Raw genomic sequence first — 17841 nt, 5'->3', positions numbered from 1 at the left:
TCTCCAGCATCATTTCTTTCACCAAGGCCGTATTTTCCAACTACTGATCCTTGTTCTTTGCTCCCAATTATTACAGAATTATTACAAAACTTCCAACCAATATTAATGTGGATTCGCTTTCAAAAATATGTATTGTAATCTGCAATCTGGTTTCCTATGACAGTGATTTCTATAAATACTAGGGGAACTCGTCTGTGAATTGCAAAGAATCAATATTTAGACCTTTTTTTTTTTTTATCAAAAAAGCTCATTTTCCACCATCCTTTTAAGTTTGTGTGGGGGCAGAAAAAATACACACCTCCCCAGTGAATATTCACGTGCCTGAAAACACTGAAATCCACTAGACAAGTACTATGTGCCAATGAAGACAAGAGAGTAGTTTGGTTGTTTTAACATTTCTAAATCAGAATCGACGACTTGAGAGCAATGGGTTCATATCCGCTTCTATATGATTTTTTTTTTTTTTTTTTACTACTACTATTTAAAATCAATATTTTCTGTCTTACTCCCAGGCTGCAAGCATGTTAAGTGTTTAGTGTGGATGGACAACAGGTTACTGATGGACCATATGCTTTGCTGTTTCTGTTTCACAGATACAAAGGTAAGTCAAAAATTGGTTCAAAGTCACAGACACCTTTATTCAACAAAAATACCCCTGAGCTGACTCCTCTGCCTTGAATTTACTGGCCTAGGAGATTCCCTCAGACCTTTTTTTTGAAGGTACCGTAACGAGACTAAGACAAGAACAATACTGAGAAAACTTGTCTGCGGCCATCAACTGATTGCAGAGACCGCTTTAAGCATGTGTTGTTTGGAATCAATCCGTGCATGTATGAACTGGAACCCCAATAGCAATACTTTTTAACTTATCCTCAAATATTTTGTTTCCCCAGTAAGACTAATGAATTAAATTTGGCCATGTTATTTTTATTCTTTTTATGATGACCTCTAATACATGTATCCTGGTGTGGTGCTGTGGGTTAAGGTGCCAGACTGCAAAATCATGTGAATCACAAGGTCAGCAGTTCAAGCTCACAAGTCACTCCTTGGAAACCCTATACAGGGCCGCTATGGGTCGGAATCAACTCGACAGCACTTAACAACAACAAAACATGTAAAAACAGAACAAAGTTAATAAAATGAGTTAATCTCAAGACTTTTTAAAACATCTTAATGACATAAGAAAGTCTTTAATAAGGAGATATAAATTAAAGCAGATTAGGTGGAAACAAGAATTTCAAAATTGTCATGATCTGATTTTTTCATTGCACATTAAACAGTTTAGCCAGCTGATGAAGTTTAGCTAGAAGGCAGAAAGACAGGTCACTTATTATAAATTCATTTAGCTGGTGACTTACAGATAATGTGACTGATAAAAAGCCTTCAGTTGTCAGTTATCCATGTAGAGTGGCAAAAGTAATAAGTAAAACGGAGAAGGTCACCCATGTAAGGTCATAGCAAACCTTGTGGTCACTGTCTTTTGGGTAGGATCCAATCCAAAAGAAAGTGGGTCGGAGACCACAGGCTGATAACCTATACTAGGCAGAAATAGAACAGAGCCTACCAGGGCTCAGCTCCAACTAGCTTTGCAATATTTGCACACTTTTACTCAAGAACTAAAATTTCTGCAAACTTATCAAAACGTCCTCAAGCCAAAAGACTGCTGCACTGGGAAGGATTTCCTAGACAGAATCATTCCTTCTCCTCCAGCTAGCATTTTTACCAGACAGTAATTCAAAAGGGCACCTCTGGAAGAATTCACCATTGCTTCAACAAATTGGCAGCAAGGTCTATACCTTGGTCAGGAACTCCTCCAGCTGCTCCACAAAGAGCTGACTCTGCTGCTGAATAAACTGCTCACAGGCTGACTTCAGATGGCGGTCTACGTCTTTCTTAGAGTCGAGATAATACTCTCTGATCTCAGGAGTGCCCTTAAAAAAGAAGATGACAATTTTCTCCTGTTTTCATGCGTCTGGAAATTTCCACACAGGCACTGAATATAGTTCATGCCCCCACCCACCAATGATAACAGATTCCTTCTCACCTCCAACAAGAACTCTATCAAGGCATTGTTGCTATTCAGTCTAAAAAATCTTGGGACAGTCATAGGGTTCAGGATTTTAAATGCTGCATCTGTGGAACAAAATTACTCATCCAGTAAACGTATAGAATGAATGTCAACAGAAAAGTCTCACTGCTTCAGTGTGCAACATGCATCCAGTCTCAGTCCCCAAAAGCAAAGGCAGCTTCATTCCCACCAACTCCCTTCCATGAGTGGATGTGGGAAATGGGTCCCAATGAGGGTTATGGTACCCATACATATCGACTGTTCTCAAGTCAGAACTGCAAAAAGAACCATTCAGCTTCATTTACTCAGAAAAAATTATCAATTTTCTTTTCTTTCTTTTTTTTTTTTAATAATTGACACCTTGAATTTTTTGTACTGTTTGCTTTGCTTTTAGGATAGTAAATAGGTTTGTTAGGATTTTTTTTTTAAGGTATCTACATACTTACCCTGCTTCTTTGTTAAGGTCTTGGCTGGCACAGAAATTTACTCATTTAAAGCAAAGTGAATAAACTAATGTGTCAGCCAGAAAGAAAACACCAGAAGGACATATTTAACCCTTAACCTCCAGAGTAACTAGATTCTTTGCAAAGTACCAGCTGAGGTCTCATTGATGTTCAAATGCAATAAGATACACAATTAGTAGTGAGAGGATACAGGCTCACAAAGTAAAGAGAGCAAGTATTATTAAGTGAAAGCACGAAAAGACCAGTTTTGCTTTGCTTCGCTTCATCAGAATGGAGAAAGCAAAGCTTCCATTCTTCCAGCCCTGGTTTTGCAAGCACACACAACAGCACTCATGCCCTTGTGGTAATGAAAAGACCCCTCCAGATCAGCAGGGATGCTTCAGTAAATGGCTGTGTTTCTGATGTCCTCTTTACCAGCTCCTGGAAAATTCTGTCCACAATGAATGAAATCCTCACCAGAGAAGCTTTATAACAACCTTCTCAGAAAAACATGCTTTAAGCTACATTTTGCCAACAATTAAGGATACTTCATTTTCTCACACCTCAGTAGCGCTACACTAGAACCAAGCAGCATCCAATTACATAGAAAACTTTAAAAGAAAGTAGATCCACCCAACCATATTGGTGCCATAAGTTGGTTACATAAGGTGAGGACTACACGCCCCCTGGGATCCTCACAGTGAGAGACCAAGCCCTCACAGAGGACTGTAAGGGAGAAGAGCACCTGCCAGAGGGGAGATGGGAGCCTCTGAAGAGTGTAAGCCTTAAAAAAAAGGACATATTTTTATAAATTACACACACACATATACACACACACACACACACATGTTCTTGTTGTTGTTAAGTGCAATAGACTCATAGAGACCCCATACCGCATTTCTGAGATGGTAAATTTATTCAGGAGCAAAAAGCCTCACCTTTCTCCCAAGGGACAACTGGTGAGCTCAAACCACTGATCTTGTGGTTTGCAGTCCAGTGCTTATCCTACAGAACCACCACGCTCCCCATATATATATACATACTTGTTTTTGTTAAGTGCCATCAAGTCGGTTCTGATTCATAGCGACTCTTTATAGAGTTTCTAAGGTGCCGCTGGTTGAGTTTGAACCGCCAAACTTTGTGGTTCAAACTGACCCTGCAGTGCAGTTCTTTACCCCACAGCACTATACCAGGACTCTTATAGATATATAGAGCTATGTAATGTATGTGTATATAGAGATAATGTAAATACATACACATACATTTATATATATATATGAGAAGGCTTCAAGAAGTGCAGAGGAAAATCCTATTATCCTCCAATTCCATTTTTACCTGAACTTTTTGAAGCCCCCTCATATACAATAAAATGTATGCATAATACATATTAAAAATTACAAATAAATGCACATATCTTAATTTCGTAAAGGCAAAACACAGGACATCTGACTGAAGTTTTATTTATAAAAAGGTCATAGCACACAGGCTTACTATCCCGATCTCAGCAGTCGAGAGCCAAAGGTGGTACTTCGTGGAGGAAAAAAAGAAAGCTTCAGACCAAGAAAAAGAGCTCCCGTCCTAACGTGGCTCCTCTCCATACAGGCAACCTCACAGGTGACCGAGATCAAGCCCACGAGGAACAAGCAGAGTCACACGGGGACTGGCCTTGGAAATCCTACAGACTTTCCTCAGAACCACATAGAACAAAAAAGAATCTGAGTTCTGAATTTTCTCAATTCTACCAATACATCAGAGAAAACATCATTTACTATAATATAAACAATGGTCTAAAACATCAGGGGTTAATGTTCCCTCAGAAATGGAGAAGAACAGACGAAGATGGAAAGAGAAAGACTGAGTGAGTGTGCTGGCAGCCAGGAGGCACGCTTGCAGAATGGGCCCTTTGATTGCTTCAATTATTACATATTCCCGAGTGGTTTGTGTACATTCCCCATCCCACCTCCCCCCCCATAAAAAAAAAAAAAAAAAAGGGAATACTGTTGAATGATGATGCATGGAGGGGATTGTAATCATTGAAATGAAACGATTAATATAAAACTGATGTTCTCCCATGTTAACTATCACTCAATTCACAATAAAAATTAAAAAGAAAAGATGAAGAGTAGATAAATCTATAGGTATGTAAGGGCAATGGAGAATATTGATGAAAGAGCCTTAAGCATCTTAGAGAGTAACTACTTTGATCTTACACACATCATCAAAGACAAACTGTTAGGCTAGATGAATCGTCTTTCCCAGGATAATTTCATGTCTATTACCAACTCAAAGACCACATCCACATGGTTACTTAACAACCCAAAACCTACTCCCTTCAAGTCAACCCTGACTCATGGCGACCCTAGAGGACAGTGGTGGGTTTCCAAGGCTGCAGATGTGTCCGTCGTTACAGAAGCAGACTACTACATCTTCCTTACAGAGCAGCTGGTGGGTTCACATCGCTGCCCTCTAGGTTAGCACTTAGCAGCCATGTGCTTAGTCACTGTGTCACCAGGGGTCCCTCCTTAATGACTTAGTAACGATGCCCTTTAAGTTTATGTAAGCACGTTCAGTTTCAAAGCACTTTAACAGACATTTTCATTCTAAATGATCTTGACAACCTGGAGGGGATCAGGGCTAGGTTTACCGTGTTCATGTTACCTATGGAGAAGCTACAAGATCCATCTAAGATCACACAGGCGTCTAGAAATGACAGACCACTAGCAGAGCCCAACTCTAATAGAAGTGCTCTTCCCATTTTATCTGCTGGCTTCCTAAATTCTCATGAATTGACAAACTGTCAACTCAATGTTTAAAATCATTCCGACTAGTTGACATTTTAAGTACACCTACTCCTCGCTATGCAGGGTCACTATGAGTTGGAACCGACTTGACGGCACTTAACAACAAAAACAACTCCCCACTTCGAAGCTCTGGTAGCAGAATGGGCTCTGCATTGCAAGGTCAGTAATTGGAGTTCTCAAGCTGCTTCCCAGGTGAGATGAGACTTTCTGCTCCCATAAAGACATACAGCCTGGGAAGCCCTATACCAGATCACCAGGAGTCAGAACCAACCTGGCAACACACCACCACCGCTCCTCACTCACTCACTACCTTGTTATCCGACATGTGCACCTAGGACAATAGTAAAAAATCTGCTCTCTGACTCCTCCGCCCACTATCAACGCCCAGGGCAGTAAGAAACACCAAGAGGAGGTGAGAGTACCACGGGCTATGAAGGCTACGGCCATGTGCCAACTCTGTGGTTTGGCAGTGAGAGAATGATGTGGTCACCCTCCCTTTCTGCTTAGATGTCGTCATCCTTCATTTTCACACAACAACCCGGGCTTTGAACACTAACCATGTCAATAAGTGAGGAGTGGGTGTAGTTATGAAACTGATTTTTCATTTTTTAACAAGTTATTATCAGATGTGAACAGTCTCAGAGAGGTAACACTATCATCAATTATAATGTTCAAATACAGTTCCCTTCATAAAGAAAACACAGCAAGTTAGAAGTAATTAGGAGAGTGACAGCTGAGCTCAGTATGAACAAGTAACATGCTTATTATTAGCAAGCAAAGCATGCAAAAAAAAAATTGCAGATGAACATGAAATAACCCTAGATACCCTGTGCTGGCACATCTGGACAAGTCAGCCCCACCCAGCTGTGCCAGCCAGGACAACTAAGTACCTCTAGTTTTCTTGAGGTCCAGGGAAATTTCCTTAATGGTGAATTCAGTGTGAAATGGAGCTATTTGTTCACGAAGAATCAAAAGGTGCTTAATTAAGAAAAGTTGTCCATCAATCTGAGCCTAATTGTAAAAAAAAAAAAAAAAAAAGGACATCATCACAGATTAAATAAAAATGTAAGCACATACAATATATATGTCATTAATCAGCATTAATCTACCCCGGCTAACTTTAAGACCAAACTCCTCTTTTGTGGTGCTGTGAACTCACCGCATATTACCCATGTTAGGAATCATCTAGATAAGTTTCTTATTCAAATTCTTATTAACAGTTATCTGTTCTATTTAGTAAATCCCAGAAAGTCAGACAAAACAACACATTTAGAAAGGAACCAAATCAAGTCTAAGGTGGTGCAGAAATGGAGGAGAGGATGAAACCAAACATCAACATGCTGAAGGAAGTAAAGAAAAGCTCAGTATGAGCAAGATCCCAACCCCAACAGCTTCCTATTTTCTCTTTAGTAATATGGTTTTCATCATTCTGGCATAAAGTGGCTTCAAAATCCAAAACATCACAAACACTCAGATTTTCACCAGAAAAAAAAAGCAGTCTCCAAACATGCTATGCTTTGGATTGTCCTGCCAGAAACAGAGCACTGACCACCTGTCCCCACCCCCGCAACTCCACCCCATGTCATTTCATCCTCAGGCCCACCCAGCCACAGGGATTTTGTGATTTAAGTATAATTCTCAAAGCACTGTTTTTTCTTTTGACCTTAACTCATTTACACTATGGCACGGGTCCAGTATATACACACACATACCCCAGGGACACTCAAAACTGACTAGCTACTTTCCTCCAAGTGAAGTCATTCATACCATTTAAGACATCTTTGTAGGAACAACTCTAAATTGCTACTTTTCCTTGAAAACACTTTTTGGTATTCCAGGGACTCAGCAGCTAAGCTTAACTCGGTTGCTAAAGCTAAAGTCACAAGGTTTTGTCCTATAAAGCACAGAACCTTAGTACCGTTTTTAGTACTTCAGCAATGCTGACTTTCTCTTATACAGTGCCATTTTCATTAGCACTAAACTAACACACTGCCTTCTCTCTAAGGAGCCTCAGGTGGAAGGAACCCCTAAGACTCTGGCCCTCAGTCACCCTTCAGGACTGGAAGGGAACTCATCCCCATAGCTCAATTTTCAGCTAAGCAACAGACAGATCTATAAGAGAACAAGAACACTAGAGAGGTGCGCACACCTTAGAACAATCAACTCTTTAAATCCAAAGGGCAGCATTTAGCATTTACCCAAGGACAAAATTCAGAAGAGTTAGTAGACAGGAGGAGGAACGGAAACAGGAACCATAACGAGAAAGTGGAAGAAGTGATGTTAAACCATGGGCATTGCAGACAATGGGATGAAACAAGAATGTATAAATTGCTGACTGGAAAGCTGATCTGCTCTGTAAACCTTCACCCAATTCACAATAAAAAGTTAAAAAGAAACAAATAATTAAATCATATTGAATAAAAAACAAAAATGGACATCATCACAGATTAAAAATGCAAGCACATACAACATACATGTCACATACAACATATGTCATATGTGCCCATAGATACGTGCTACATTCCACTATATTACTAAATAGTAAGATTTCATCTAATACAGTTCATCAAACCTTGTTTTTGCTGATAGACTCTGATGCTCCCAGCAAGGACTGAATGCAGGCAGACAATGCTTCCTGTGATAATCCTTGGAACACTGCCCTCTGGTGGAATTAAAGAGAAACATCAGCTTGCAGCACTTTAAACACAAATGAAGTCTTTTGGCTGTGAAAAAATATGCTTGCTTGTCCTTATCCATTCGATTACTTGGGTGTTGCTGTTAAGTGCCATGGAGTCGGTTCTGAGTCACAGCGACCCTGTGTAGGGTTTCCGAGAAGCAGCCAGTGGGTTTGAACCGCTGACCTTGTGGTTTGCAGTCCAGTGCTGATGCTACAGCGCCACCCCAGGAGTTTTTTATTGCCATCATGATTTCTCCTGTGTTGTCTACTCCCACGCAGTATTTCCAGATCAGCACATGGAGGACCCTCATGTGACCCACCCACAGTATATATGGTAGGCACTGTACTGGGTGCTGAGAAGAGTACTGAACAAGCAGACAAGGCCCTGACCTCCAGGAACCCTGAGTCCAACAGGATCTGCTGGCACAGGTGGGACCGATGTTTACATTTCTATAAGCCACTGGCTCGGGACATTCATTTCCAAAACTGTGTTCCAAGTACTCCATGATTCGTGCACATGACTCTAACTCACTTATTATTTTAAAGAGCAAAAAACTAGAAGTAACTTAAACATCCAATTACGGGGGCTGGACAGATAAAAGCATGGTAACCCCACATGAATAAATACTGTGCAATTACTAGGAGCCCTGCTGGTACTGTGAGCTAACTGTAAGGTCAGCAGCCATTGAGTGAGGGAAATACACTGCTGCCTGCTGCGGTACCACTTTCCAGCCTCAGGAACCCGAGGCAGTAGTCCCACTCTAGCCTAGAGGGTCACTGTCAGTGTGAACAGACTCAGTGACTGTGGCTCAGCAGGCACAGCAAACCTCATCATTCAGAGAACACTACACTGGAATGTTCACAATGACTCTGTTACCTGAAATCAATGTACAATCCAATAAGACTGAAAATATGAAACAAATACTACTAACTCTTATTTCAATGGATTTGTTAAGAATGTTGACTCAAAATGGTAGGTATAACTAAAGCGATTGTATTTATTACTAACTGTACCTTGTACCTATGTGACATTGAACTTATGAATTAATCTTTCTGCATCTCTTGCCTCATCTATTAACAAAAACATATGAATTAATCAGTACTTTTAAAGGCATTTATGGCCATAGACCCTTTTGATAATCAATGGAAGTTCTAACCCTTCTTAGAAAGACACAAACACAAACAAACATGCACAATTTTACCTACAATTTCAAAAACATGCACAGACTCCCCAAAGCACATGAGTGGATTCAAGAGTCAACAGAATGCTCAGGTTACAAATCTCTAAATTACACTGAGCTTAAATTTACCTCCTTCCTTCTCTATAGTCATAAGGAGCTCTGGTAGTGTAGTGGTTACAAATCGGGCTGAGAACCGCAAGGACAGCAGTTCGAAACTACCAGCTGTTCTGCGGGAGAAAGATGAGGCTTTCTGCTCCCGTAAAGATTTACAGCCTCAGAAACCCTGTACAGGGTCGCTATGAGTCGGAACCAACTCCACGGCACTTAACAACAACAACAACAACTACAGTCATATCATTCTCAAAACACTAAACAATATATTATGTGAAGATTTAAAACAAAATTAAAATACACATTTCAAGTGACGTTTAAGCAATTTAAAGTAAAGATACAAGAATTTACACACATACATCTATGCATCTGTACAATTTGGAGAGGCATACGAGGGTTCTTCGAACTGTAGGATACCACATTCCATGAAGATCTGCCGGAGAAATTGTGGTCTGTGGTCTAGGATTAAGGGATTCTGTGGAACCTAAAAACCAAACGGAAAAGACCCATTTCATACACATAGATGTTTGTATGAAAATAGACTGAATGCTTCTGTAAACATTTCTCATTAATTATCAGCAACTACAGGACATCTATTTTTTCCAGCCTCACCTCTCACCAAGAATACTGTAAGAATCAAACTCACTCACAAGTGAGATTTAACACACTGAGAACATACGTGATACATACATGTACACAACCTGCTTCATATACAAGGGGACTACAAAAAGTTTGTGGAAAAATAGAATTATCTTTTCATTCAATTCTTCTACCAACTTACTGAATGAAACCCCCTTGTACATATTAGATTCAAACTACTTTTCCCTAATTGTCATTAATAAATCTTTGTGTAATTAATGAAAAGCATACTCATATTGCAGAATACTTTGCAGTCACTCAAAAGGAGGTAGACCTGTATGTGGTCAGACGGATATGAGTGAGATCCAATAGAAATGGGAGTGTGACAAGGAATTAGAGCAATGTCAACAGGAAGATTAAAGGAAGCTGACTTGCTGACAGCCTGCCTTGTGCTGAGGCTCACTTAGTATAGCCAATTCCAGGTGTCCAGAGCTGGCTTTCCCCACAGCTTCAAGAAAGCACGAGGACCAACTAGAGTGCAGCTGGGCACAGAAAACCTTTGTAAGGGAAGCACAATTGTTTTGGGGTCACAGAGCCAAATGTTAAATGAGCCATATAAATGGAACTGGCATAAAATATATTTGGGGTACAAGAGAAGCTAGTTAAACATGAAGTGGATATTACAGGATACTAGGAAATTTCAATCATTTTTGTTAGAGTAATCATTAATTACCACTCGTCTGTCATTCTGTCTACTGTGATGGTTCGTGTGTTGCTGTGCCACCAGTATTTTAAATACCAGTACGGTCACCCAAGATGGATAGGTTTCAGCAGAACTTCCAGACTAAGACAGACTAGGAAGGAGAGGCAAATTACTGGTAAATGGTTAGCCACTGAAAACTTACAAAAAGCAGTGGAACACTATCAGATATAGTACCGCAAGATGAAAACATTATCATCAGCAGTAAAACAGTGTAAGACATGGTGCTGGACAATGAGCCCCTCAGGTTGGAAGGCACTCACAATACAACACTCACAATACAAGAGCTGCCTTCTCAAAGTACAAGTTGACCATAATGACATGGATGGAGCAAAGCTTTTGGGACCTTCATTTGTTGATGGGACACAACTCAACATGAAAAATAGCTAAAAGCATCCATTAATAATCAGAACACAGAATGTACAAAGTAAGAATCTAAGAAAACTGGAAGTTGTCATAAATGAAATGGAATGATAAAGGTCAATATACTAGGCATTAATGGACTGGTATTGGCCATTTTGAATCTGACAGTCATATAGTTTACTATGCCTGGAACGACAAATTCACAAGGAATGACATAGCGTTCATCGTCAAAAAGGGCATTTCAAAATACATCTTGAAGTACAATGCTATCTGTGACAAGATAATATCCATACACCTACAAGAAGACCAAGTTACTACCATTATTATTCAAATTTATATACCAGCCAGTGATGATGAATGAAACTGAAGAATTCTACCAACTTCTTCAGCTTGAAACTAATCAAACAATCAAGATGCTCTGATAATTACTGGTTATTGCAATGCAAAAGTTGGAAACGAAGAAGTATCCATAGTTAGAATATAATATATGGCCTTGGTGATAGAAATGATACTGGAGATCACAAGACTGAATTTTGCAACACCAACGAACTAATGACTTATTCATTGTAAATACCTTTTCAAACAACATTCAAGGCAATTAATTATACATACACATGAACCCCACCAGATGGAACACACAGGAATCAAACAGACTACATCTGTGGGAAGAGACAATGGAAGACTCTTAGTATTATCAGGCAAAACAAGGTCAGAAGCCTACTGTGGAACAGATCATCAATTATTCATATGAAGGTTCAGACTGAAGCTGAAGAAAACTAAAACAGTCCATGTGAACTAAAATATGAACTTGAATATGTTGTTAAGTGTCGTGGAGTCGGTTCCGACTCTCAGCAACCCTGTACAGGGTTTCTGTGGCTGTAAATCTTTACGGGAGCAGAAAGCCTCATCTTTCTCCCTTGGAACAGCTGGTAGTTTTGAACTGGTGACCTTGAGGTTCACAACCCAATTCGTAACCACTATGCTACCTGAGCTCCTTGAATATATCCCACCTGAATTCACAGACCATCTCAAGAACAGATTTGATGTATTAAACACTAATAACCAAAGACCAGTAGAATTGTGGATGACATCAAGAACATCAGATATGAAGAAAGCTAAAATTCATTAAAAATACAGGAAAAAAAGAAAAGACCAAAATAGATGCCAGAGGAGCCTCTGAAACTTGCTCTCCGGCATTGAGAAACTAAAGTGAATGGAAGAAATAAGGAAGTCAAAAGGCTGAACAGATCATTTCAAGAGCCAGATCAATAAAAGGAAGTAAAACATTATAATGAAATGTGCAAAGACCTAGATAGAATTAGAAAGCCAAAAGGGAAGAATACGCTTTGTTATTTCTCAAATGAAAGAAATGAAGAAAAATTTCAAGCCTCAACTTTCAATATTAAGGGAATCTGTGGGCAAATATTGAACAATGAAGGAAGTATCAAAAGAAGACAGAAGGATTACACAGAGTCACTGTACCAAAAAGAAATAGTTGAAGTTCAACTATTTCAAGAGGTAGCACATGATCAAGAACCAATGGTACTGAAGGAAGAAGTCCAAGGTGCACTGAAGGCACTGGCAAAGAACAAGGCTCTGGGAATTGGTTAAATACAAATTGAAATATTTCAACAAATTGATGCCGTACTGGAGGCACTCACACATCTAATGTCAAGAAATCTGGAAGACAGCTAACTGGCCAAATGACTTCATGAAGATTTATTAAGTCAATGAGTAAATATTGGAAGATAAAACATGTAACATACCAGATTTTGTTAGACTGTTGGGCTCTGTTTCTTCTAACTGAACATCTGAAAACGAAGCTTCTGAAGGCACCTTCTTCTGTTCGTCTTTCAAACTCTGTGCAATTTCCTGACAGAAACAAAGAAATCAGAAAACATTCAATAGCGTTTTCAACAGTATTTGACAATATGAATACATTCTTCCTACAAAATAAAATACTAATTAAGAAATAAAACAGACTAAGAGAACTATACCAAAACTAACAACACATGGAAATGAAAAGGTTAAATCAGGATGGGATATATATTCCCATATTACCCATAAACCTTGCTACCTAATTTCAGAACCAATACGAGGTATTTGCTGAAGGGTCAAAGATACAAGACTCATACAAGATTCGACTTTAAGTTTTCAAACAAAACATTCAAATTTATGACTGGACATATTCAGAGTGTCAGAAATGCTTTTATTCAAGTACCTGGTTGGTCCAATAACAAGCTTTCTCTTTAAATGAGAATGGCTTCAGTACGACAGCTTTGAAACAGATTTTCAAAAAGTTAATTTATGAATACTACAAAAGACTGCTGGAAGAGATTAAAGAAGACTTCAATAAATAGATATTTCATGTTCATGAATTATAAGACTTAATACTGTTAAGATGTCAATACTAGCCAGAGTGAGGAGCTCTGGTAGTATAGTGTTACGAGTCGGGCTGCTAACCTCAAGGTCAGCAGTTCAAAACTACCAGCTGTTCCATGGGAGAAAAATAAGGCTTTCTGCTCCCGTAAAGATTTACAGCCTTGGAAACTCTATGCAGGGTCGACATGAGTCAGAACTGATTCCATGGCACACCACCAACACCACCACTAGCCAGAGTAATATGCAATCCCAATCAAAATTCTAGCAGCCTTCTTTACAGAAAATTTAAAAAACATTTACTTTACATGGAAAGGCAAGAGGCTGGAATAGTTAAACCAATGCTGAAAGAGAAGACCAAAGTAAGAAGAAAGACTCATACTTCCTGATTTTAAAACATACTATATAAGAGCTCCCACTGAATAGTTTTCATCTTGTCTAGATGTGTCTGGTGAAAAGAGATGGACTAAGACTGTTATGATTCAATGGTGAGTAATTGTTATCATGACTAATTGCGACTGTCACAACTGTAAAGGTAGAAATTTTCTAACAAAAATGAGGGAATAGTTAATCTTACAGTCCAGGAACAGAGGACCCTAGGACCATCAAGGGAGAAGAGCACAAGTGAAATGTGGAACCCAATCCAGAGAAGCGATGGAGGCAGAGATGAAGACATGGAGAGAGGGAGCAGCTGAGGACTCTAGACTCATGGAAAGAGAAAGACTGAGTGCTGGTGGTCAGGAGGCAGGCTTTAATGTGCCCTTCAGTTGTTTAAATTAGTATATATTCCTGAATGTTTTTGTGTACCTCACCCCCTGCCAAAAACAAAAAACAGAAGGAATGGAAGCAAATACTGTTGAATGATGATGCATGGAGATTATAATCATGGCAGTGAAACGATGGTGTAAAGTCAATGTTCTCCCATGTAAACTATCACTCAGTTCACAATTAAAAAACAAACATACTATATATACAGAGACTATGGTGGCTCTATAGGAAAAGCACTGGATTGCATACCACAAAGTGGACAGTTTGAGCCCGACAGCTGATCTTCAGGAGAAGGATGATGCTTTCTGCTCGCACAGAGATTTACAGTCTCAGAAAGCCTATACTAGGTCACTATGAGTCAGAACCAACTTGACAGCACAGTAACACATATGCACAGTCATCAAAATAGCACGTTACTAGGATAACAACAGACACATAGACCAATGAAACAGAATTCATAGTTCAGAAACAGACCCACACATCTATGATCAACTGATTTTTAACAAGAGTGCTAAGTCCAGTAATAACAAAAGAAGACACTGTAATAACAATAAATGGTGCTCAGAAAACTGGATTTCCACAGGCAAAAAATGAACCCGGGTCCTTGGTTCACACCATACTCAAAACAGAATATGGACCTAAATGTGCAAAATAAACGTTGTCAGTGCTAGCTTTCAAAACTGGATTATGTTAGCCTTTTGCACTGAGCTTCCGAGGCTGCTGGATGCCCGACTGTCACCATGAAGTTCAACCCCTTATGACTTCAGCCCACAGCAAGAATTGCAAATGCCACTTCAATGCTCCCTCACATGTGCGCAGGAAGATCATGTTGTGCTCACTGTCCAAGGAGCTGCGGCAGAAGTATAACGTGCACTCCATGCCCATCTGGAAGGACGACAAGGTCCAGGTGGTTCGAGGACACTACAAAGGTCAGCAGATTGGCAAGGTAGTCAGGTATACAGAAAGAAGTATGTCAACTACATCGAGAGGGTGCAGCGTGAGAAGGCTAATGGGACAAATGTCCATGTGGGCATTCACCTGAGCAAGGCAGTTATCACCAGACTCAAATTGGACAAAGATCGGGGAAAAAATTCTTGAACGCAAAGCCAAATCACGACAAGTTGGAAATGAGAAAGGTAAATATAAGGAAGAACTTATTGAGAAAATGCAAGAATGAATATAACCTGTCATGGAATCACAGTTTAACCCTAGATTTCTAGCCTAGGGTGTGTTACTTAGAAACTCTCCCGGATGACTTTGGAATATTTCATTTTCACCTTGTTCAGTTATTGATATGTGGCTCTGTAAATCTTCCTTTGCAACACCATTTACCAATATTATGAATAAAAATTAGAAAGGTTTCCTAACTGCAAAAAAAAAAAAAAAATTTTTTTTAAACTAGATTATCTAATATAATAACAAAAGCACAAACAGTAAAAGACCAAAATAATAAATGGGATATAATAAAAATTAAAAATCTGTGCTCATTGAGGAGTCCTGGTGTGGAACTGCAGGATAAACTCTGGACTGCAAGGTCAGTTTAAACCAAAAGATAGGCAGTTCAAACTCATCAGCCACTCCTCAAAAACCCTATACAGGGTCACTGTAAGTTGGAACTGGATCAACAGCACTTAACAAAAACAACATTGATCACTGAAAGAGTTAACAAAAAAAGTGAAAAATCAAGTTACTGACTAGGAGACTATCTTTGGAAATTATATATCTGACAAGAATCTAAAAACCAAAATATACTGAAAAATATGACTACTTAACAAAAAGATAACCCAATCATAAAATGGGCAAAGTACTTGAATAGACATTTCCCCAAACATGAAAAGACCCTCCGCGTCTATCATCAGCCATCAGAGATGCATGAGAGGAGATACCTTTCCACTCCTACTAGCGTGGCTAAGACAAAAGAAGAAAATGACAAATGTTGGTGAGCAAGTGGGCAACTGGAATCCTTATCCATTGCTGGTAGAAATGGAAAATGGTATAGCCTTTGTGGAAAACAGTATGGGGGTTCCTCAAAAAACACTAAAAGCAGACCTATCATATGAGCCAACAATTCCATTCTAGGAATATACACCCACGACTTATAAGCAGAAACTCAAAAAAGGGACTTGTATACCGACGTTCACTGCAACATTAATCAAAGTGGCCAAATAGTGGAAACACCCTAAATGTCCATCAACAGGTGAAAAGACAAACTATGGTACAAACAAGGAAAAGTCAAAAACGATTGCTACTGTTGTTTGAGTTCATACATGCACTGGTTTATTCCAAACAAAAGCAAGTTAGATTAAACTCTGTTCTCTCAGGAGAAATCATGCAGGCAAGAAGACAATTGGGAAACATATATAAACCCTGAAAGAAAAATGCCAACCAAGAATCCTTTATCCAGCAAAACTATCAATCAAATATGATGGTGTAATCAAAACACTCCAGGATAAACACAAGCTAAGGGATTTTGCCAAAGCCAACCCTGTGCTACAAAACATCCTAAAGGGAGTTCTGTGGACTGAGAACCAACAAGAACAGACAACAACCAGAAATTGACATACATGGCAGCACCTCCCAGAACTAAATTGACAGAAGGAAGAATCGAGAACAGAACAAAACTATAAGAACAAACTCAGAGAAATTGGGAGGTCAGTCTATGATCAAAATAATTACAAAATAAACACATAGAAACAGAGATCCAAATGGTGAGAAGGTCAGGTACATTATAGGATAAAATAGGTCGCACTAAATGGAGGGAAAAGTTAATGGACTATAAGGTAACCTCAAAGAAGATTAACACTTCACAACATACCAAGAAAATGAAAATCCAAGAAGAAAATGGAAACATTAAAACTATGAGGAAACTCTCAAGAAAGAACACAAAAAGCAAGACAAAGCAAAGGAAGACACATAGAACAAAGACAGCAGCAACACCACAAAAAAATCAAATATAATGGCAGCAATTAATCCATACCTATTGATAATTACACTGAATGTAAACAGATTAAATGCACCTGTTAAGAGATGGAGGGTGGCAGAATGGTAAGAAAACAAGATCCTTCAATATGCTGTCTACAAGAGACTCATCTCCCCTCCCTGCCTTCTTCGGATGGCAGCTGTTTATGCTGGACGAGACGGGTAAGGATCATGTGGAACCTCGGCAACCTAAGACAGAGCCATTGCCATGCTGCAGTGAGTTTCGATGACAGGTAAGGCGGAGGAATTCGTACTGACCGCCTAAGACAGGCAGTGTCCCCTAAACAAATAATAAATAAGGGGAAAACGAATGTAGACCGTGCAGACCAGGCCAGGAGTTCATGGCCCTGTGGGCCCAAGCATTGCAGACCGTCCAAACCATAGGCTCTGAGGATCAGACTTTAGCCATCTAGCAGACACAGCAAACTGTCCTTCATCTGATTATTCAGTTATGCTTGTTAGTAATCGCATACATGAGCCCTGGATATCAACAGATAAATGTAAAAACCTTCCCTAAAAGCCGAGACTGTAAATTCCAGAAAGGCAAAGTTTCCCCCCACCCCTCCAAAAAAAGGAGAAAAGCCAAAGAGGATAGAGAGAAACACTGTTGACTGGTGATGTATGGAGGGGACTGTAATCAATGTAATGAAACAAGTCATATGAATGGTTGAATGTGAAACTGATGATGTGCCCTGTAAACTTTCACTCAATCCACAATAAAAACCTTAAAAA

At 39.4% G+C, this 17841-nt stretch overlaps 1 protein-coding gene and 1 pseudogene across 1 annotated transcript in view; one reads left to right on the top strand and one right to left on the bottom strand.

The window, feature by feature from the left end:
- COG3 (component of oligomeric golgi complex 3) overlaps window positions 1-17841 on the bottom strand; it is an 89197-nt gene that overhangs the window by 36853 nt on the left and 34503 nt on the right. Inside the window, exons 15-20 of the mRNA XM_006837624.1 lie at window positions 12750-12855; window positions 9641-9765; window positions 7885-7974; window positions 6203-6323; window positions 2045-2133; window positions 1797-1931 (exon numbers count right to left, since the gene is read on the bottom strand). Of these exons, the coding sequence (XP_006837687.1) occupies window positions 1797-1931; window positions 2045-2133; window positions 6203-6323; window positions 7885-7974; window positions 9641-9765; window positions 12750-12855 (666 nt within the window). The remainder of the gene's footprint in view (window positions 1-1796; window positions 1932-2044; window positions 2134-6202; window positions 6324-7884; window positions 7975-9640; window positions 9766-12749; window positions 12856-17841) is intronic.
- Window positions 14855-15307, top strand: LOC102824169 (annotated as a pseudogene).

This window comes from Chrysochloris asiatica, unplaced genomic scaffold (genome assembly GCF_000296735.1).
Source record: "Chrysochloris asiatica unplaced genomic scaffold, ChrAsi1.0 scaffold00022, whole genome shotgun sequence".
In the NCBI taxonomy this organism is placed as follows: domain Eukaryota; kingdom Metazoa; phylum Chordata; class Mammalia; order Afrosoricida; family Chrysochloridae; genus Chrysochloris; species Chrysochloris asiatica.
This window is presented reverse-complemented; position numbering and strand designations above follow the sequence as displayed.